Source organism: Balearica regulorum, chromosome 6 (genome assembly GCF_011004875.1).
Source record: "Balearica regulorum gibbericeps isolate bBalReg1 chromosome 6, bBalReg1.pri, whole genome shotgun sequence".
Classification (NCBI taxonomy): Eukaryota; Metazoa; Chordata; class Aves; order Gruiformes; family Gruidae; genus Balearica; species Balearica regulorum.
The window spans coordinates 29909583-29932522 of record NC_046189.1 but is presented as its reverse complement, the minus strand read 5'-3'; the positions used below and the strand labels follow the sequence as shown (position 1 = coordinate 29932522).

The window sequence follows — 22940 nt, the reverse complement described above, 5'->3', positions numbered from 1 at the left end:
TCCAAGCAGTTTGGTGCTATAAAAGTACAAGTATCTGAACCCTGTCCATGCTATACCAATGAATTATGGGAACCATTAGCCACAAAGCAATGTATTTGCTGGAATAAGTCATAGGGAGAATTAATTTTTCAAAATCAAAACAAAAACATTTATATATAAAGGAATTGTGAGGACTTAGGACCAAATTCTCAGTGATAGAGTTCCACAGAGAGGGAAATAAACTGTGTTTATGAAGCTTGGCTGGGAGCAGGCTTGTTTTGATAACAGTTCTGTGTAGTAACTGCAGTTAAACATTCAGAGGTCAAGGGGAAAGCAGTTAGCATAAAATACCATTTTGATTGAGGTTTTTCATGGCGTAAACTGAGTTCCAGGGCTTACATCAGATGACCCATATATCTTTCATCAAAGCATTTTATTTCCTCTTTGGCTTTCCATTTAATATTAACTCTGTCTCCGCTACAGTTTCTTTCTTACTAGTGGGCAGAATCTGTTTCTATCTCCATCCAAGCTGAATCACTCCCATCAGGAGGAGATGTGCTGTCTGCTGGGATGCAGTATTGTTCCTGTCCTGTGCAAGTGGTTAAAAGATGCGTGCTGCAGAGTCTTTGAGTGCTTGATGCTAGTTTGAAGGGAACATGGCTGATGTTTTTATGCCCATTATTTTCTTTTGTCTCACTGGAACTACAAGTAAGCAGATTGGGCTGACCAAAGAGTAGGAGTGTATCAGTGCACAAAGATGTCCCCCAAACCTGCTCATTCCTGAGAGACTCGCTGAATGGCTGGCAGTGCTTCTGGTTCTACCATTGCTTTCCTCTATAGCACAGCCGATGCCACTTCATTTCTCTGTCCCTGTTACCCCATCTGAGTACAGTCATAGATATATGTTACTGTCTCTTAGCTGCTCATTATCTCAAATACTAAATTAATTTTCTGTAATGATTAATTAGCCTTATATTTTCATGGGGATGAACTGTAAATTCAAGAGATGCTTGGCTGTGTAAATTTGTTTGAGGCAATGAACTGTATCACTCTATAGCTGGTGAAATCTATCCCCGAACTGAACCATCAAGCAGTACCAAGTACCTCATACAACATAGATACACATATACACAGATACATAGTACAACACAGAAAACCAATTTTGTGAACCTGAGCCTGATTTTTTTTTATGCTAATGCAACAGTATTGATTGTGGAGGGAGATATGTAACATCTCTAAGAATTGCCAGGTAAACAATTATTAACGTGTATTAGTGGGAACATTAGAAAGTCTCTTTAGTTAAAGTGTGGAAGACCTTAATTTCAGGACTGTGGTTTACAAAATCCACTTTTGTTGTCCAGCAATCTTCAAAGGAAGGTCACTTGTTATTTTGGTTTATGTATGTGCAAAGAGATGGGTTAAGATCTATGCATGTTTCCAGTCTTTAATTTGGTACTTCATGTGGTTTATTCTCCCCTCTCCCCTCGCCCTAAGCCACTTGCTGGATTCAAGGGTCATTTCCTATTGACATCAATAGGAGTGTTGTGCAAACATTTGGGGCTTCAGTATGGCCTCTCTTGTCTTTTTTTTTTTTTCCCCCCTCCCCGTCAGCCCGATGAATAAGCACAATTATCCCTGTGCTTTAGTGATATGGTCTGTCCTCACGCGGGCAACCGGAAGAGCTGGGATTCCCAAAAGGGAATCTGCCTGAAATACGGTGCCCTCCTGACACATCTGCTGTCGTAAGTCTTCTATTTCTAGATCCAGAAATGTAGCATTTTTTTTGTCTCTGCTGGTAGCAACTGCTTAGAGGGAGATGTATCTGCTTTGCAGTTTTCTGCAGGGCAAGTTCTCAGGAGATACTGGTTGAGCCAGAAAACCCAAACCGATCTCCTCCTTACTGCCTGCCTTGTCGTACTTGTGCATTTTTCAGTAAAAGGGAGGATAGCAAGGTGAACAAGAAAAACTAGCTATAAGGTATACATGTGCTCCATTAATCCTAACAATCCTGTCCTGCCTCTGTACCGGCTGTAGGTTTATTGTACAGAGTTGGTCCTACACAATGAGCTTTTGTGCTGTCTTAGCCATTTGTACTTAAGGTATTGGGACATCAGTCTCCTTTGTCTGCTGTGTCAGCCTTGGAGGGAGATGTTATTTCATAAACCAGCTAGCTAACTTCTACTGAACAGGCCGAATTCCTTATGCTGAGGGTGGTGGTGATGGGGTGCTGGAGTATGAATTCCTTTCCCAGAACTGGTCCTTGGTCCCCTTGCTGCTTCCACACGCATGTCGGAAGGAGCGTGTATGTCCTGGGCAGCCATGTTCAAGGCCTTACGGAATAAATCTTGTATTTCTGGTTCACCAAAACACCTTAAAGAGCTGACTGCTCTCTGAAGAAGGTGAGATTTCGCCCAAGTTGCTATCCTCTCCAGAATAGTGCCTCGACTTGTGCCAGCAGCTCTTCACACAACCATTGCTTCAGCAGAAGGGACAGACGAAGGCAGTGATGTTACAGCCATGTGACACGGGGGGACAACTGCCTCCAACACCTTGGTGAATTTCTAAAGGGTGACCAGAAAACTGTGGCAACCCTGGGAGACAGACTATGATCAATGCCCTAACTGAAAGCTTTTAGCTGCCAAAAGACAAACCTTCCCCTTAGATTTCTGCTGTGCTTTACTGCCTACTCGATTAATGGGGGCAAATGCGTTATGTTACCAAAAATGAGCTTTCCCTGATCAAACGTATGCTTTATTAGCCACATAAATGCCAGCATGACTCTCTCATTGCTACAACATATTAAACACCTTGGAAATGTTTCCTTAAACTCTAGGTCAGTCTTATGAAATCCGTCTACTTGAGAATAGGAAATTGGGAGAGTTTCAAGATTTAAACACAAAATATGTAAAGGTAAGGAGAAATATAGATTTCTTTTCTTCCTGCTAATACATACAGCCTCTAATGAAGGGCCTGACCTTGCTCACACTGAGACAATGGAAAATACTTTGCCATTGTTTTTAATGGGAGCAGGGCCGATGGAGTTGTTGAGTGCTAGTTTCACGGGACTATGCAGCTTGGCTTTACAGGGCTTCAGGGGAACCTTTATTCTGTTTGTGATCATGACCCCAGAGTTTCACTGTGAATATTGGGTTCAGGGGAATCCCAAAGTTCAGAGGTGAATGTGGTCAAAACCGCTGAGAGGCAGACTTGTCTCCATTCTTAACCCCAGCAACACGCCTGGGTTGTTACATGTCAAATGGCGGATCCTGGTGTTTACATCGTTCTGCCATGCAGATTCTGCATAGCTCCAGTTTACTTTGGTAATGGGCATAATTACAAATACACAGAACTTGGTGGTTTGGTTCTGGGGATTTTTTTTGTTGTTGTTGTTTCCCACCTCCCCAAACAGTTCAAATTCAAGAACTTGGATCCAGATCTTGGTTCTGGAACCAACCTTCAAGCCTTCCTCTCCCAAATTCTTGTCTGTTCTGCCTCAGGATTTCTTTTGAGAAGTGGGGACTAGTTGCAAAATTTGGATTCCAATCTGGATTTCAAATGTTGTCCAAGTTTAAGCAGTTCCCTGTTTGTCTTTTGGCCCATTTCAGGATGCATGTGGATTGGGATTCCAATTTTGCAGGCGTCCTCACTGTGGTTTGCTTGCTTCTTAGAGCTAGGGTTTGATTTGGGCATGTCTGAGGTTCATTGGCAAAAAAATGCTCACTCCCATTTGATACAGAAGTCCCTAGCAGGAGTATGGCCTTGACAAACTGGGAGGTAAGGAGTCATTGACTCATGCTAGCGTAGGATGCAGAGGATATATTAGCGAGGGGTACTTTGGACTTGTTTGCCCTGGGGATTGCTCTTATTCCAGCCTTTTTTTCTCCAGTTATTGACATGGCTGCACCATTGCAGGCTAGAGATGAAAATTCTGCTGTTACAAAAGCTTTCCTACTCTACATTCATTTGACTGTGTAGTGGGGCAGTTTGCCAGTGTACTGGGGCAAATCCAGTGCCAATGATTGGCTGTTAATGGCTGGAATCAAGTTTAATTCCCACTGACAAGGTGTCTGGGCATGTCAGCTCCACTGGTGCAGGGACAGGTTAGCTGGCTTTCACATTTGCTAGTCAGAGTGGGAAATACTGGGCTTGGGGCATGGTACAAACACATTAAATATTACCCCTGTGTGAGCCATTTTGGGTGTGGAGGCAGTATAGTGATGTTTACCTGGCACGACACCTAAGGTTAGGTGGACATTGCTATAGTGCTTCCAGACAGAATCCCGGAAAGCTGTACAGAGCTCCATTGCACAGCGTAGACATGTGCTGTGAAGGGGAAAGTGTGTTGCTCTCTCACTCAGGGGTCCCTTAGGAATTTACTAAACATGGTGATGGGTCTCTTAGGTGGACCCTCTGCTCTCCTCATGAATGGGGGTGAGAAACAGAACAGATCAGCTTTCGCTTCTACGCTGGAAAACCAAAGTCATCTCAAGAGAAGGGCCTTTGGATCACATTGTTCATCTTGCTGTCTTTTCTTAACAGAGTATAATTCGTGTAGTTTTCCATGATCGACGCCTGCAGTACACAGAGCATCAGCAGCTCGAGGGCTGGAGGTGGAGTCGGCCTGGGGACCGCATCCTTGATATAGGTGAGACTATTTCATTATGGTTCCTGTGTAGTGTTTGTAATGGAGGTGCTGAATGATGTACAGCATGTTTGCTTGTGTGTTTAGGTTTGTTTATATCCTACTCTCTTAGGAATCCTGTTTATCTTTGGGTGGGAAGGAGATCTAGCACTATAGGTCCCAAATAGATATATCATTGGTGGCTTGGCTTTTCACATGCATCTTGTAATTGTATGGAAATGCTTTCTCTTCTTCAATTTAATATTTTTAAAATTTTAGGGGTTTTCTTCTACAGATATTCCGCTGTCAGTTGGTATCTTGGATCCCAGGGCCAGCCCAACCCAGTTGAACACTGTTGAATTTCTGTGGGATCCATCAAAGAGAGCCTCAGCATTCATTCAGGTAAGAGAGAAGTGATATTCCTGTGGTAAATACAATGGTGAGATATCTTATGAAGACCTGGAGAGTTAAGATAGCCAGGACATGAAGAAGAGAGAAAGATGCTAATGATAATATATAGAAACTCAAGCAACAATTATGTATAATTAGTTTGTAGGATACTTGCTAAACCTACTTGCTAGCTTTGGGGTACTATCTGCTACAGCTAGGATTTTTTTTTTTAAAGGATGTTGCTTTCTAAGCATGGGTTTTGTCTGGAGGAAACTGTTCACAACCTTTTAGTTTTGCTTGCTTTCCTCTTTCGTGACTGTTTCTCATCCCAAATGCCATCTATCTGTTTTTAATCTGTATGTGGGATTTACTTAAATCAAAGGATGCTCTTCCTGATGCTGTGTTTCTCTCCGGGCTCCTTGTTCTTCTAATTGTTTTGTCCTGAGGAACAGAATTGAAAATATTTTGAACTCTTCTGCCTCTCTTATTTTCTCGGGAGGAGCCAAAACCTCATGTTCAGGCACCCTGCAAGTTCAGGGAGTCTGAAATTCAGATTTGCACAGCTTCCAACTGTCTCCAGAGATGAGCATAGCTTTTGTTTTGCCAGGTACATTGCATCAGCACAGAATTTACTCCGCGGAAACATGGAGGAGAGAAAGGGGTACCCTTCCGGGTGCAAATCGACACCTTTAAGCAGAATGAAAATGGTGAATACACAGAACACTTGCATTCTGCAAGCTGCCAGATCAAAGTGTTCAAGGTATGAGGTAGTTTTAGCTCTGTCATCAACTGAATTACACAAAGACACAGGAACATGCACAGTTTTCAAATTGTGTAGGAGTGATGCAAATAGTGGGGTAAAAGAACAGACTTTTAACTGGGTACACTTAAGATCTTAAACAGGTCTCTTGCACACCAAGTGACATAAGCCCTGAGCTGCTACACAGCATTTGTAGTTAAATTCAAATGACCCAAGTGCCGCACCAGGACTTATGCCAGTTCATTGTGCCTTGAACGCTATATGAATACTGAGATCTGTGCTGTGTGGATGTAAAAAAATGCTGTATTAAATGTAATGATTCCAGCAACTCAAACCTCGACTGGTTGGAATGAAAACCCATTGGAGAGGCATCAGCGCACAAAATAAATTTCTATGCAATATAGACAAGTAGTCTCTAGAAGGCATTGCCCGCCATAAGTTTGTGTCCTGAAGATGATGCCTATTGCAAACTATACAAAATATGGTCCAGTTTCTCGGGGATGTTGAGGCTATGGGTTTAAGTCATTTTGAGCTAACATATTACCCTAATGATATTCAGGGTATCCACTGTATTTTGGTGCTCCTAGGCAATCAAGACAATATGGGCATCTCCAGTTTCTTTGATTCCATCCTCTATGAACAGTGAAAGTGTAACTTGGAGATCTTAAATACCCTTTGCTGGTTGCAGCAGAGTTCCTCTCCATGCTACTTGGAGGAGAGAAAGATGATTCTGTTCATCTCTGAAGCTCCTAATTTGTGCATGGCAGACCTGTAGTCACTTAACAACAAGCTTTTCATAGGCCTGTTTTCTCAAAGAATTTGCTGCTCCAGTCTTGCTCCTATGAGCAGTGTCTTTCCTGTTCCTGGAGAGATGGTACAAACACCAAAGAAGTGCATAACTCATGGGGCTCATGGTCTGAAATAGCCAGTATCAGATCTCAGGACTGTGGTCAGCCTACTTTGGAATTGCAATACGCATTAATGGGGGATGTTATAGAAACAGTAGAGCTGCTTGACTAATTCTTTTGTCTAGAAAATGCAGATCTGATCTTGTTCCATATGTTGAGTCCCCATAAATTTTAAGGAGACTTTTGTGAACAGATGAGAAAAAAAATCTGTTGGCCTCTGTCTCCAAACTTGTAATACTTGGCATAAGGGAAAGCTTGTGCTTGTGCTTATAGCCTAAAGGAGCAGACAGAAAACAGAAGACTGACAGGGAAAAAATGGAGAAGAAGACCACCCAAGAGAAGGAGAAGTATCAGCCTTCCTATGAGACAACTATTCTCACAGAGGTAAAGCGTTTTAGACACGTGTTGTACTACTTTGGCATGTTGGGAGATAGATTTGAGAGAAAATGCAGTCTAACTGAGCCTTGGAGATTGTCTTGTGGAGACACGTATGCCCAGATCTGACTAAAATTGAGACCTGAATGAAATTATAAAATGTCTCTCACTGTTGAAGTTTATAAAAGATGCCAAAGTTTCTTATGTTTCAGGGTATAAACCAACCCTTAACAGCCTAACTTTAAAAGAAGTGTTTTCTGTATCTTCTGCCGTGTGCCTGGGCACTTGTCGTGATACTTAGATGCCACTTGTATGAGGCATTTTCTTCAGAACTGTCTGGCAAAAGCTCATGTCGGAGATGGAGCACTTGAACAGATGAATAGGCTGATCAAATTATTAATCTGTTTTTCTGTGCATGTGCCTATGAGGCTAGTATTACATACTAGATCTCAAAAGATTCTGGCTTGTACTCTAGGAATATCTTGAATGTCTTATATTCTGATGCATCTGGTGTTGAGATGTGTTTCTACCCCTCCCTGCCATTACTAAGATGTATATAGAAGCTTACCCCAGGCTGCAGAATTACTATGCAACCGGACTCAAGACAGTGGTTTAAAAGTGCTGTTCTGTCTCCCTATGGGAATATTTTGTCATTTGATTTAGTTTTTGGTTTTTTGAAGTGGCTGCTGGACTTCTAAAAATGAGGGGATTTTCTTAATTTAAACTTCCTGCTTGTGAGATGCAGTCCCTCCCACTCAATTTTCCTCAAGTTGCCAGGAGCAGCCAGCATGATTTCCAGTTCAACATGGTGGTTGTTAATAAGGCTCTTGTGTACACAGACCTAATTCTACTGAGTTGGCAGATCTCAAATGCTTCCTGTGAGCTCTGATGCACTTTGACATATTGCATGGGGAAGTGTGGGTTGCCAAAGAGTTAAATATTTGCTAGTGCTTGTGGAGATGATAAAAGATTTGCTAGTATTTGTGGAGATGATAAAACTCCAAAGCTACGCTTGTCTTCTTTTTATCATTGCAAACAAGGATACTACAGAGCGTTTTCTTGAGCTCTTGATGGTGGAAGGTTCCACAGGGTTAGATTTCTCCTGCTGATTGCAGTGGCTTAAATTCAGAACAGAGTCACCAATTCTAGCTGGGTTACCCTGGTTTTATACTACTGTAATGGAATATGGAGTTTGGCCTATATTTGTGAAGACTTTTAGTAGCTTTGTGTGTGTCTGTCTATCTTAAATCTTCTCCCTGTAATACCCATTTATAACTGGAGCTCTTCAAGTAATAACCAGAGGTTTTAACAGGCTGGTTCAAATTCTGCTCTTTCACTGGTATAAACCTGAAGCAATGCCACTGGAGCGTATTTGTCACTCTTGCCTGGATTTAATTAGGGATTTATAATTGAGACCAGGGGTATTTCTATATCATTGCTGCCTTCAGTCTGAGTTGACTTACTGGCGTTGCTCTGACTTACAGCTGTGCACACTTTGGCCCAGTGTTATTTGGGGACAGGCTTTGTGAAATGGGAGAAATGTGGAATGCACAACTGGAATCAATCTGGCCCCCTGACAGCCCGCTTGGCGAGCAGTGTAGAAAATCCATGGCCTGTCTCCTCCTCCCAGCAGGAGGGATGAGCTGAAGTTAGTGGCGTGGCAACAGCATGAATGTGGTATGAGAGGAGAATCAAATCCCTTATTTTCATCCTTATGAAAGTGTCCCTGCTGCCTTTCTTCCAACAGTGCTCTCCCTGGCCAGATGTGCCTTATCAAATGAACAATGCTCCATCTCCAAGCTACAACAGTTCTCCCAACAGCTTCAACCTTGGAGATGGGTATGTAACAAATAAATGCTTTATCTTTCCTGTTGATATGGTAGCCTTCATGTGTATGTGTTTTGTGTGTCCTTGCATTTCATACTCTGGAAGAAGAGGTCAAGGACCACCCTTCCTAGAAAGGGGAAAACATTTCCCACAAAGACTTTTAAGATCTTCCAGCCATGAATTCCCTGTAACGCTGAGTACTATTTGTATGTTCACTGCTTATGGGAGGTGAGCATCAGAGGACCACCAGCACAATTTCTGCTGTGGATTTCCTCTCTCATTCTTTTGTGGGGCTCAGAGAACACACCATGTCCTGTACCAGAAATTCCCAGTATCTCTGACAAGAGTGTTAGAGGCTTTAAGCATCTCTTCAGAATTGGTATTCCTTCCTTCCTTTCTGTCTCGAGGTGGTTTGAGGTGCTGAATTCCCAGTTGAATGGGATTTAAAGAAATTCTGTTTGGAGCAAAACAGCTTGGGTTCTGAGGAGCTGTTCCAGAACAAAGGATTAACAGGAGGCATGTTTAATTCATTAATATAGCTGTCATAAAGAAACAGTTTTAGTGGTCCTGAAATACCCAAGATGATAGCTGATGACAGAAATACACAGCAGGGTCCCTTGGTACTTCTGAGTCCTCCCTGCAATGTATTTTCCCATAGGAATTTGTCATAGGACTTTCTTTTCCTCCTCTAGGACTTTACAGCCTTGTCACCTTCCTGCACAGCTCATTAATTAATCAATTGTTGTATCACAAATTTTCACTGAGCAACCTCAACCCATGAATAAGGAGAAACACTGAAATGACAAAAATTGGTGTTAGTAGAGAGATCTGTTAGAGCATTTTCTTCCAGAGGTAGATTATTAACTCTGGGAAAATCCTTGATGTGTTAAAGTCCTGTCTGTGTTTTGGGAGGGTTTAGTAGAAATGTGGTTTTATCTAATATAGTTAAATTGCAATTCACTATGTTTAAAATAACACCAGATTTGAATTATAAGGTTCTTTATTAAATTTTTGCAAAGACTTGTTATTAGAGAGTGGATTTAGTTAGGGGATCTCTGGCTTGTAGAATGTTTCAGTTCAGCCATACTAGTAGGTCACAACTTCCTTGCTTAGATGGCATCACATTAGCGAGTCACCTGTATGGAAAAGCTTGAATGAGGACAGAACTGAGTATTTGTCTCAGTTCTGAGTAGGACCTCAACTGACCAACAAGAGGCTGAAGTACAGTTTGGTTTTTTCCTTGGTTCAGATTTTGAACACCTGTTTTAAAATCTGATAGAGAAAAAAGCCGAGTTGATATGTAACTTGTGACAGTTGAGTCGAATGAAGGAGGGGGAAGAGGATGGACATTGCAATGTAAAATTTAAAATAATGTTTTTTTTCTCTTCCAACTTTATATAATTTTTTTTAGCAACAGTTCTCCAACCCACCAAGTGGAGCTCCTGCCTCCCAGCAATGATGTAAGTACTTGAGATCATGTTAATGTGGTGCTTTTCTTTTTTAGGACACTGGTGAACAGTTCATTTCAAGACCTTCTTATTCTTTTTGCAATGTAGCATCTCCTTCCTTCTGCTTCTATTCAAGATGCCCAGCAGTGGCTTCATCGTAATAGGTTCTCTCCATTCTGTAGACTCTTCTCAAGTTTTTCGGGTGAGTTTAAACAGTCCAATTATTTTGTCTTTATTCTCTTTTGTAAGTGCAGCTGATGCTTCATATCAATAGCATCTGCTGCTGGCCACTGTTGGTGGGAGCACTGGTCTGATCCAGTGTGGTTTTTCTTTTGTTCTAGATTAGTTAGCATTTGCCAAAGCAGTTTGTAGAAATGTAGGGTAAGTTAAGATGGAAGAGAATCAGTTAAGGTGGAATGAACTTGAGTTCATTAGGTGCAACCCTCCTGCTTAAAGCAAGTCCAGAGCTTTGTGCAGTTACATTTGAGTATCTCCAAGGTTCGAAATTCCACAATCTCTCTTTAAGCAACCTCTTCAAATACTTGCCTACTCTCACAGTGAAAAAAAATTTTTCCTTATACCTAATCGGTGTTTCCCATCTTCTGTCTGCTGCCTCTCACCCTGTCCCTGTGCACTTTTGAGAAGAGTCTGGCTCCATCTGCAGCTCCATCTTCACTGTACCCTCCCATTAGATAGCTGTACGCAGCAGTAAAACGGTGGAAGGGGGAATTGTTAAAGATGTTGAAACTTTGAGGAGCCTCTCTTTGACTTGCAACATGATTAAACAACCTGGTAAACATGGCAGTTAGAGAAAATTGGGCCATTTAATGGCCAGTCTTAAATAACTAGCTTGTCTCTGAGTTGGATAGAATATCTTCCAGTGCAGCACTGCTCTTTTGGCAGCTTCTAGCTCTCTGTTTCACAATGATTGATTTGCAGTGTACATCTCTCTGAATTTGCAACTTCTCTAGGCAAATCTGTCTGATTTAGCTTTGTGGATTCTCTGCCCCTGCCCTTTTCTGCTGCCCATACACACAATTTGGAAGCTAAGATTTGCTTATCTTCTGAAAAAAATCAATTTGAAATATGTAGGTGCTGACTTACTGAAGATGTCCAAAGAAGATTTTGTTCAAATCTGTGGGCCTGCTGATGGAATTCGGCTCTTTAATGCAATCAAAGGAAGGTTTGTACGTCTTCCTTCCTATTTTTTTTTTTATTATGGCAGCATCCCTTGATAATTTCAGTGTTAACTAGAAGTTAATCCTAGAGCTGTAGCATTTAGACCTCCTTTTAAACACTTCAGAGAGGTCATCTCGGAGGCTGGAGATCATAATGGTATTCAAATCCAAGCACAGCTCAGAAATGTTGCTGAAATGAAGCGTCATAATGTTGATCTCCAGTGGTTTGTTTGCTACCAGCTGATAGCTTCCATCAGCTTCATATGAGACACAGTCTACGATACCCTGTGTTGCATCTGCGTCACAGGCAACAAACCAACCAACCAATCCCTGGAGCCTCAAATGACTCTTAAACTTACTTATATGGCAATAACATAAATCCTCCAGCTGGGCAGGAATTCAGATCAGTAAAGGCAGGTATGATGAGCTGCTTGCAAGTGCTGAAAGCTGTTTATTCTTATCTGATCCTGAAGAGATTAAGGTGCTCTGCACTGTACCACCACCTCCCAGCAGGCTCTTACTAGGCCTCCTAAGACATCTAGTCACCAGCATCAAGACTATCCCTTAGTTGGTTATTTATGCACAGCCTGAATGATTCCATCTCTCAGTGTTTGCTAGCTGACTGGAACGATTTCAGATCTACTAAATAACTCACTACTGTTTTTTAATAATCCATAGAAATGTAAGGCCCAAGATGACAATTTATGTCTGTCAAGAACCAGAGCAAAACAGGTCCCATCTCCACCAAAAACGAGAAAATGGAGATGGCAGTCTTTGTGGTAAGTTTTTATGTATGGATTTTGTTAAACACTTATCTGGTGAGAGTGCTGCTTTTAGCCTGAGCTCCTGCATGGGACAGCTTGGTGTCATGCGCGTTTGAAGAAGTCCTGTTTATCCCAGTTCTGGCACTTTGGTTAGTTTCAGGGCTACAAATTCCAACTGGTACTGTCTGCCTGGGAAACAGACCCAACTTACAAGCTATCTGCAGAATGCCACAGCAAAGCCTCTATTCAGTTCTTAATAGGGACCATAGCATTAAAAACTACCTTCCCATCCACAATTAGCTTTAGGCTATGGCTTGTTTGAAAATATTCTGGGCTATGGAAGGTCGGTATGTCTTAAAGTGAGGTTCCAATTCTTGGAAGTTCAAAGCTTTTGTGGACTCACAGCTCTTAACTATCCCTTATGACGTGATGTACAATCAAATGAGAATAGAGATTGTCCTCAGTTCTTGTGCATAGCATTAAACAGGTACAGCTTTTCTACCTGGTTGTTTCTACCATTTGGATTGGATTTAAAAAATAATACTATCATCTACAGTTATTTGATGCATTGTAGTCTTTAGTTTGTGCCTGTGGGGGTCAGTGGGATAACATCTAATAAAATACGACTTTTGTGTAACATCATAGCATGTGTTTTACTATTTAATTGGATCTACTTTAAAATGTCAAAATCAGTAAAAGTAGATTATCCAAAAATATTAACATCTTTATGAGAGGGTTTTTTTAGTACCCCATGATATATGTTGTCTTTAGTTCCCGTGTTTTCCTCTGGGCAAAAGTGATGTGTGCTTTATTTGCCCACTGCATCCAATACTGGGTATTTTTCTACAAATCATCAAGCTGGATATCTGGAGGCTGCTTTAAAGTTACTAAGCTTGTTTATCTACTGTCAGGATTTGAACCTTGATCTTAAACCTATTTGGTTGTTCATATTGAGCATCTTGGTGTTATCTGTAGTTGCTATTCTATAATTACTCTGTAATTCTGTAATTGTTGTCAACTTGTTGCAGTATATCATGCAATCTTCTTGGAAGAATTGACCACGCTGGAATTAATCGAGAAAATTGCAAACTTGTACAGCATTTCTCCACAGCAGATAAATCGAATCTATCGGCAGGGACCCACAGGGATCCATGTATTAGTGAGCAACGAGGTAAGAGGTTAATGCAAACATTATGCCAGTGATTTTGGTATAGTTTTAAGATTTTTTTCTTTGTAAGAGGTGTTTTTTTTTGAAAACAAAACACAACAAAATTGGTCATTTCCTTTTCGTGTTGGCTACTTAAACACATTCTGAAGAAAGGATCTAAAGTGAGAACCTTTAAAATTGATAGGAAAGTTTCCTATAGAAGGCAAGTTTGAAAATCTTTAGGGTAATTAGTCTTACATCTTGGCCAATGATTACAGCCACTGGGTCAGAGTCAGTGCTGTGTAAGTGCACACTATAATTTCATGGACCTCTGTTAGCTGTTTGTGTGCCCTTATATGATGGCTTAATTTAGTCCATTCCATTAACTTGCAGGTTAATAGCGAGTTGCCCTTCTTCCTGTTTTCCTCCCACTAAATTACTTACTCATTCATGCACCAGAATCACTTAAGGAGCTTCATTTATAAGAAACATTGTTAAAACAAATGAAGCAGAGCATAGGTCTCAACTGGAGCCTAAATTGAAGGCTGTAATGCTTTTCTCTAAAGTCTCCTTGCTATTTCAGCCTGATTAAATCTGAAACCTTGATGCTTTATGGATGTAAAGTGCTTGGAGGCAACTCTTGGTAGGGGAATTGCCTGAACCAGCTTGGGTATAAGGCCTTAAGTATTTATTTAAGTGAATTATTAACAACGTCTGTTGCTTTTTTCATAATTTTTTTCTTGTCCTAGTACTATAGCGGCAAGAGTGAGGCACTCTATGAATGTACTTCATGCATCATTAGGCACAGACACACAGACTAGCCAGTGAAGTTTGATTTGCAAGAGCAGGGGGTGGATGGTAAACCCAAAAGAGAATAGGGAAATTAGTTTAAGATGAAAAGGATATTTGGTGTGAGAACTTACAGCTGGAACATGCTCTACTTGACTGATAAATAGCTAGGAGAAGGCTTTTGCTTAAAGCTGGATTTTCTGAGCTGATCAGAGAGGTTCTAGTTGCATCCCCTCTGAAGTTAGGTGTCCAGCATCTGCTCTAACTGTGAGACACATCTTGAAGGTAATTCACCTCCTCTGTACCACGCAGCTACTCTAAGATGGGAGGAAGTATTGACTAAGGATGAAGCTTAAATGAGCATTTCAGATTGGATCTGAAGTCAGCTGAATCTCTTAACTCACCCCTTTAGTTAGGGGCCTCACTAGAACCTGCACGTGTTCTGAAAATCTAGTTGTTTGTCACGAATAACTCGGATAGTTTTAGATACTGATCTTGCTTCCCGTGATTTGCCTTGTCTCTCATAGCAGTTTCATTAAGATTGCTGTGCCTTGACAAAATACAAACAGGTAAATGATTCCTGCAAGCACAGCATCTATACTAATGTCTGGTCAAAACAACCAAGCGGACACTGCTTAAAGATGGCTTTATAAGTAGCAATGTTCCTTTAGTCAGCAAGGAGTCCATTTCTCAGGGCTGACCACCTCTAGATATTATCCTAGATGCTCATGTAAGCTCAACAAAGCTTCATGGCTCAGCTGAATGTATGTATGTTACCATTGCTAGATTTTAGGAGTGGGACTGTCTTCATCCAGTCTAAACTAGTATAGCTTCATTGAAGGCAATTAAGATCACGGTCTTTAATAATAGACTAACTGGAGTGGTATAAGAACTTGCAGGATCAAGAGCTGTAAACGGCATGGTAAAATGCTGAACAAGCCAGATCAGTTCCAGGCAAGCCCTTTAGTATAAGCTTCTCAAGCACATTAGCAGCTGCAAAGACCTTAATCAATCAGTCATGTACTTTAATAATCTTACGGGCAGGATTACTCAGGACTATGTAGGACTAGACACCAAATGTTGTTCGATAACTCTGCTCTAAATTCTATGCTGGCACTGAAAGAAACTTGAATTAAATTGCTAAAAATATTTTGTGTTGGCTTTTTTCCTTCTGCCCTTCAGATGGTACAAAACTTCCAAGATGAATCTTGTTTTGTTATCAGCACATTAAAAGGTATGTATTGCTGCCACTATTACCTGTAGTTGTAAAGATAATTTCTCTTTTTAATTGCACTAAACATTATCACAAACTCGATGCTGTTATCCTGAAAAGATAAGTAATCTAATTTAGTGTAAGTCAAGATGTTGCATCAACTTACACTATGATAGACTGATTGGTCTATGCTTTCCTCTCAATTACGCTGTTATAAAACTTTCATAAATCCATTGATACCACTGATATAAACGAGCAGAAAACCTTCTAGTAAAATGATAAAAGATGACAGTTAGTATGTTGGGGTTTTTTTTATACAAATACTTTGACCTAGATGTTCAACATTGATTTTTATGAATGGGTTGTGGAACAAGACTATTGCAAACTACCTAAGAAGAAAATCTGGAGTTCTGTATCTGTGCTGTTTTCTAAAAGCAATGAAAAAGTGCTTTGCATTTCTTTGTTTCAGCTGAAAGCAATGATGGCTACCACATCATTTTAAAATGACCGTGCTGCACAGAAAGACTTTAACAGCCTAAAATTTAGTGCCTCACTGAGATTGCTACAACCTAGACTGGAAACATGAAGAACCTTCTGGATAAAATGCTCCTATGAACTAAGAATTACCAAACAGCTTAAGGAAGAACTTGCTTTTATAGATATACATTTTTGGTGGTGTGTTTTTGTTTTGTTTTTGGGGTTTTTTTTTTAAGCCGGAGCTGAGAACATCCTCAAAGCTTGTGCATGTTTCTTCCTCCTTCCCTCTTTAGTCTTAAAAATTGTCGAGGTTTCTGCTTATTGCTTAGAAACATCTGCCTTGTACTAAAGGGAAATGAAAGATAAACAAAAACCAATTCTCGAGACCCCTCATGGTTGGGTGAATTGATGTATTTACTGTTCTGAGTGCTCTCTTGCTTTCAACACACACCCTGTTGCTGATGGACATAGGCTCCCTGGGGCTCTTCTTTTACTCTTTGCGGTGGAAGGCTTGGGACTAAATCTAGAAACAGATTGGGCAATGGAGAGGATGGATTTGGTGCCCAGTCCTCACCCAGAGTGTCAACGCTGGAAGCCCACACTTAGCTGCTTTCCATCTGTAGATGTGCTCAAAAGCCAGTGACCTTGGTCCATCCTGACGGAGCTTCTGTAATACCAGTCCAACAGAACAATTTTGCAGGGTTTGACAGAGGACAGACAACATGAGGCAAGCAGTTCAGTACCATATTCTATCTTTAGCTTTAGAATAGTCTCCTTGAATGGAGTATATGAAGGTTTTCTGAGGAAATGTTTTGAAGATTGAAAGTTATAGAGCTCATGACAAATTCATACTATGGATTTATTCTACTCTACAAAGCATTGATTAACTGCTATCTTTACTGTAACTGGCAATTACGTTTTATAATCTTAATGATTTTTCCTCCTGTTACTAACTCAAGTAAGTAAAAATGGGTTTTGATTGAGTCCAGGTAATGGATCATCTTAGTTGCCGCTGCTTATATTCTTGCTATTTCACTCTTGACTTCTGTTTCCAATATCTGCAACTATGGTCAACTCCACCCTCCCCTGGTCTTTTGAGACGCCATCCAGGCTCCACTAAGCTGAAAAAGTGGCTTCCACTGATGTCAAAGGCAAACTGGATCACACCCTTCTTGCATGGATGGAGTCATTTCACTTTTGGTAGCTAATTAATAAGGCTGTTTCCCAAACAGAATGTCCATATAGCATCAAACTCTGATACTTGAACATTTAATTTCATCGTGAATTGAGATGGAAAGCTGAAATACCAAAAATATTCCTGGAATGGAAATTTTTCAAAAAATAAGAAACTATCATCTGGAAAATGCTGAATAAAATGTTCTAGCCTTTTGAAATGGAAACATTTAATTAAATCCATTTGGCCCTTAAAGCAGCATCAGTTTGAGCTACTGTTGCAGACCTCAGAAATTACCATTCAAGTGCCTTGTGCGCCGTGTCTCCCTTGGGGCCCAGCTCTTTGGCTGGGTTACAGATCCCATGATGCTGCTCTTACCATGGGTTAGTCAAAGGGGGAATGCGTCATGAAGGCTGGAGGGGTGCCCAGGAGCTCAGCCCTCTGTGAAAGAGGGGGACATGGAACCCTGTGAATTACAGCTCCCAGCTGACACTGGAGGAATTAGGACGGACACGTACTGATATTTTTCTGACAAAAATGTGTTTCAATTTTCCCCAACAGAAACAAACAGCAAAATATTGAGAAAAGCAACTTTTTTTTCATTAAAAGCATCGTTTTGTGCAATAAACCCCACCCATCTCCACTGATTTTTTTTTTTTATACCAAAAATAATGCTAGAATAGAAAAATTGTGTTACAATGGGAAAACCTTCAGCCAACTCAGCTAATTAAGTAACATTGCCTACTTAGGCACGATCTTGCTCAACTGGCTATCCTAGATGCTCCATGAACTGTAGTGTTTCTCCTAAAAGGATGCCCAGGACTTTGGGACATGGCGATTCCTCCCCCTAAAGTGAAGGAGCTTGAGGCTTCTTGGTTGAGGACCAGGTTGTGTAGGTGAGGAAGTTGTATATGGTCTCCTGGAGTGACGGAGGTCAGACAGAGAAGCTGAAGGGACCTTTGGGGGGAAGATACGCCTTTGTAGAGGATGGGAATGCCATCTTTTTGAGAGGAAGGTGAGGCCATGTCAAGCTCGACCCTGCCTTGGGGCCTGTGTTGCCTTCCTGGCTCTGCAGCCTGCTCAGCATTGCCGTGCACATGGAGGGGGGCAGCTGGGGAGCCCCCGGCCCTGGGCACTGAAGGTTTAAAAAAGACCTTGGAGTTGCCAGGAGTATAGCCTGAACTGTATCCCCTTACATGTGATAACCATGTAATTTAGGGGACACAGCAATACTGAAACACAGCAATGTGAAGAAAGGATAGAGGTAGCTTTGCTCCCAGAGTTAGGGACTGAGAACTGTTCACTTATTTAAAAAAAAGAAAACAAATAAAACCTTGTTCTTGATTATTTAAAAGAACAAATCTTGCCCATAAGGAATTATATGCAAAACTCCTCGTAGTGTTCCAGTAGCACTTGCTTGATTAATTTTGAACAAAAATAACTCTCTATTAGGGCCTTGTTATATTTAGAATTTTTTTTAATAAAACAATTTTATACTGGTATGAGGGTGAATTTGACAATGTATCTTGTTCTCCTTTCTATGCTGTAAGAAGGTATACCAGAGTAAACAATCACATAGATCATAAATATTGTCCTACTAGGTGGGCTCTACTGTTGTATCTATGTTAGCCTGTTTGTAAAGCTGTGTAACTTTAATGTGTGTGTAAGGCCTATGCTTACCTGACAGAGGAGTTCTGGTCCTTCTTGAACCTCTCTAGTCCCAGTAGAAATTTGGAGGATTGTGCTCAGTAACATACACACCCATGAAGATGCAGCACAGTTAGTTTGGTGTCTAGGAGAATGTCGAGTTACTTCAACACTCAACAATCATAGAGCATCTTGAGTTGGAAGGGACCCATAAGGATCATTGAGTCCAGCTCCTGGCTCCACACAGGACTACCTAAACCATATCACTAAGAGTGCCGTCCAGACACTCCTTGAACTCTGACAGGCTTGGTGCTGTGACCGCTTCCCTGGGGAGCCTGTTCCAGTGACCACCCACCTCTCTGTGAAGAACCTTTTCCTAATGTCCAGTCTGAACTTGCCCTGACACAGCGTCATTCCCTTTCCTCATGTCCTGTCGCTGGTGACCAGAGAGGAGATTAGCACCACCTCCTCCGCTGCCCCTCTTGGGGAAGGTGTAGACTGAGATGCATCTCTGGGTGTTAGGAAAACACGTTGCACCCTTTGGCCTTGTTGCCTGATGCTGCGTAACTAGCAGGTGGTTGTACGTGGGCAAACTGGCCATGAACCGTCATGGCTGTGTGCCTAGTGCAAGTAGAGCAGCGTTGGTGTGAGACTGGACTGCCGACCAACCTTCCCCTCTGCCTCCCAAAAACAAACCCTTGCCCTGTTGAAGTTGGTGTTTGTTCATGCAGGAACCAAGCAAAACCTCCAGGATTTATTAGTGGCTTATGAGTGAGAGATAGACTTGTCTCACCTGTGTAAGGGGTGGGTGATCTAGCTAACTGCTCAGACTCTCCCTGTGGTTACAGAGGGTCTGCTGTCCCTGGAGAGACTCATTTGCCCTATTTGAGGATGTGACAGCCTGCTGAAGGAAGCTTTTTTCTCCTCAAGACTGCAGGAAGCACAAATGATTGGGCTAGATATCTAAATTCTAGATAGACTAAATGCAAGAGAGATGAGTAGGTCCCCCTCATCTAAATATCCAAAAGGTTTTGCATTTACTGTGGTCTTATGTGCCTGTTACATTTCTTCTTGCCTTTTTTTTTTTGGTTGTTGTTGCTCCTATTTTTTTTTTAAAAGTAACAAATGAAACCTCCTGCTCAAAGTGATTTGAATGACTTTTTTTTCAGCTTCAGCTCTATATGTGAAATTTGTACAGCAGACCTTTATAATCTCTGGGTTTTAGGATTACAATGACTAGTATGGTATCCCAAACTGTCCAGCTCTTACCTTGTATGTGTGGTGACAGCCACTATGAGTAGAAGTGGGCTTGCGGGGAATGAAAAGGCAGAACCATTACATGATTAAAACCAATATGACTCCAGCCAGTATTGCTAAGTTCTCATCAGAACTGTACTGGCTGTTTGAAATTATTTGATCAATTGCGGCATTTTCTCTGGCAACTGAGTAAATTGCTACAGATCAGTTAGTATGGCTCTGGCGATGGTCTGAGAACTCATAGAAATACCCATGAGACCACCTTCAGGGCAGGGAAGGAGCAAACGATCCGGTGATAGAAATTGTGCCATCTGCCTGAGGTGGCAGAACTGGTGTTATTAAAATTAAAGCTTCTGTTCTTTCAGCTGGCCCTGCTTGGTTAATTGGCTAAACTAGAAATAATAATTCAGTCTGGAAAATATTGGAGTTCTAATTGTCTTGATGTGAAATTTAAAGGGCTGAAGTTTCAAGATTTGCAGGTGGTAAAAGGATTCTTGTAGTTGAGAAGTCCTGAATGACATTCTCCTTATAATGTAACATATACATATTTATGCGTATATATATATACACACATACATACTGTACTGTATCAAAACATGTACGTGCTGAGTACTTGTGTTCTTTGGCTTTAACTGGTACTCTGCTTTGTTAAATTGCAGTTCAGTGTAAAAGACTTTGGTTGATCAAACTTCGAAACCCAGCCATTCCTTGGGTAGAAATGTAAAAGTCCGTAATAACGACTCTAGATGATTTGGACATGGAACACTTGGAGTGATGTAAATTTGATGAATTTCTGCAATGTAAATCCCAGGCCTTGTTGAAGATGAGCATATTCTTGCACTAACACTGCAGTTCTATATTGCAGCTTCTGAAAATTAGTTAAAGAGAAATAGTTTGCCCAATGCTTTGTAAACTAGTAAGAGCTACTCCCTAAGCAGAACAACTGTACAATGACTTTCCTAGCTCGATGTTGTATTGCTTAAGCATTGGCTGTAATTCTAACAATCATCTGGTGGATGACTGGGACAGGGTTTTTTTGTTTCTGTTTTTGTTTTTGACTGTTCTCAAAGAAATACTTGGATTCAGACTCTAGCTTCTCTTTCTCCTCCAGTTATGAAATGGTTTCACTTTATGCTACTAATAGAAATATTTTCTTAAGATTATAATCTGTTTGACAGCACAGGGTACTCAAAGTGGGGGGTGTTTGGTCTTGGTCATCACTACGGTAGGTGAATATGAGAAGGCAGACTGGAGGTGTATCTTAACATCCTTGCCTCTGTTTTAAAAACAATGGGTTAAGCTGGTGCCTAATTTTTTGTGCGTTTCCAATTTGTACCTGTTTTTTTGCTATTCCCTCAAAATTCTTCTGCTGCCTGTGTGAGGACACATTGGTGAGCAGGTTGTGTGTACAACTTTTTAAAGTAGCTTGCTGTTGTCCCAGTTTGCTTGGGGTGAGTGTTTATCTTTCAGAGGGCTAGGGGAGTTACCTCTCTTCACTGACAACGCAGCCGTTTGAGACAGGTGATGCTGACCATGAAGTCGGTGTGACGGGCGAGGGTGAGTGGAGGTGGGTCGATTGGAGGCTGAGGCATACCAGTTGTGAGTAAATACTGCCACACTCTTTGTCTTTTCATTTGTTGGTTTTTGGGGTTTTTTTGTACATTAATAAAAAAAAAGCATATTTTGCACTGGCTCTTGTACTGTTGTGCAGAAGAAATCTGTATCTAGAATCTGTGCTCCAGTCAAAATGCAAATAAACCTGTTTGTAAGAAGTACTGGTTTCGTCTCTGCTTGGTGTGGGTGGGTGCAGGAGAGCCTTGGCATCGATTCCTCCTCAGTGCGCAACTGTAAGGTGCTGGGCACCCCCTCAGTGATGGGTTTGGAGTTTGCAAAGTTCTGGTGAGAGACAACATCAGCCGGAGCCAAATGTCCTGCAGTGTTTTCGTCATGTTGGGACTGACTTAATTTCTCTGCAGCACAATGCAGCGACCAGTTCATATTTAATCCAGGTCAAGGCATGAGCAGAAATGCCTAATTCTTACAGAAGCCGTGACAATAAGCATATGATTCAGTGAGAGCACAAGCTGTGCTAGATGACAGCAGGCTTTGGTCTTGCAGTGCTCAGAGGACACAGGCATTTCAGAGCCTGGTCCTCGGTGACATCAGAGACAAGCAAAAAGTCCTTCTTGGTAACAATGCTCTGTCCCGTTTAGCAGCTGTTAGACACATGCTGGAGAAGAGGCAGCGAGGTTTGGATGGGGAGCATTCACAGTGGTTTGGCTGGGAACACTTCAGTCTCCTCTAAAGGTTAAGCCATAGATCTAATAACATACATGTTCAGGAGATTGATAGATGTTCAGTGTCATTTTCCAGTTGGAGAAGATGGAGCCCAGTTTGCGAATAGTATCTTCCAGCAGCCAAACTTCATGTTAAGGTAAAGGAAAGGGAATGGAGGTACTACCATGTAAGGGAGCTGCTTAATCCAAATTTAAAACCATAGACAGTTTGAAAGCTTGAAAGTGAGCGGCTTCTCCCAAGATCCATTTGACCGCAAGAGCAATTTTGGCTCTTGTCTTTTGCTGAAGAAGTATTTGAATCACAAAACTAGAAAATGCAGCATGTGCCTCTGTTCATATGCAAAGTATAAGGGCACAGACGATGTTCCTAGAGGAAGATAGATGAGAATTGATTATCCCTGAGAAAAGGAAAAGGACTGTCTACCCTTTCACCAGTTTCACCAGAGGTAAAAACCAAGCTATTTGAAGCCTGATATGGTGAAGTGTTCAACTGCTCCATGCATGGTTAGGAAGCATCGTCTCACGGGGCTTCTGGGATTCCACACCGCTTCTTCAGCTTCAGCAAAGGTTCAAGCCCACTTGCAGGCAGCAGCAGGGAGCTGGGCAAGTTGTGCTGTGATGACAGGATGCTGATAGGCACTCCGGGAGTCCAAGGCTCGCATTTGGGCTCTCCAGGGCTGGCTGAAGGG

General features: G+C 41.5%; 1 protein-coding gene across 2 annotated transcripts in view; it reads left to right on the top strand.

Annotated features, from left to right (window-relative positions):
* The window catches only part of TFCP2L1 (transcription factor CP2 like 1), a 37878-nt gene extending 16152 nt beyond the window's left edge, over positions 1-21726 (top strand). Inside the window, exons 3-15 of one of the 2 annotated variants that reach the window (XM_075757027.1) lie at positions 2813-2889; positions 4519-4624; positions 4896-5002; positions 5598-5750; positions 6932-7042; positions 8781-8872; positions 10272-10320; positions 10417-10510; positions 11401-11491; positions 12165-12265; positions 13279-13421; positions 15369-15420; positions 15869-21726. In XM_075757027.1, the coding sequence (XP_075613142.1) occupies positions 2813-2889; positions 4519-4624; positions 4896-5002; positions 5598-5750; positions 6932-7042; positions 8781-8872; positions 10272-10320; positions 10417-10510; positions 11401-11491; positions 12165-12265; positions 13279-13421; positions 15369-15420; positions 15869-15906 (1214 nt within the window). In that variant the 3' untranslated portion in view covers positions 15907-21726. The remainder of the gene's footprint in view (positions 1-2812; positions 2890-4518; positions 4625-4895; positions 5003-5597; positions 5751-6931; positions 7043-8780; positions 8873-10271; positions 10321-10416; positions 10511-11400; positions 11492-12164; positions 12266-13278; positions 13422-15368; positions 15421-15868) is intronic. The other variant, XM_075757028.1, reaches the window with a different exon arrangement.
* Positions 21727-22940: the final 1214 nt, after the last annotated feature.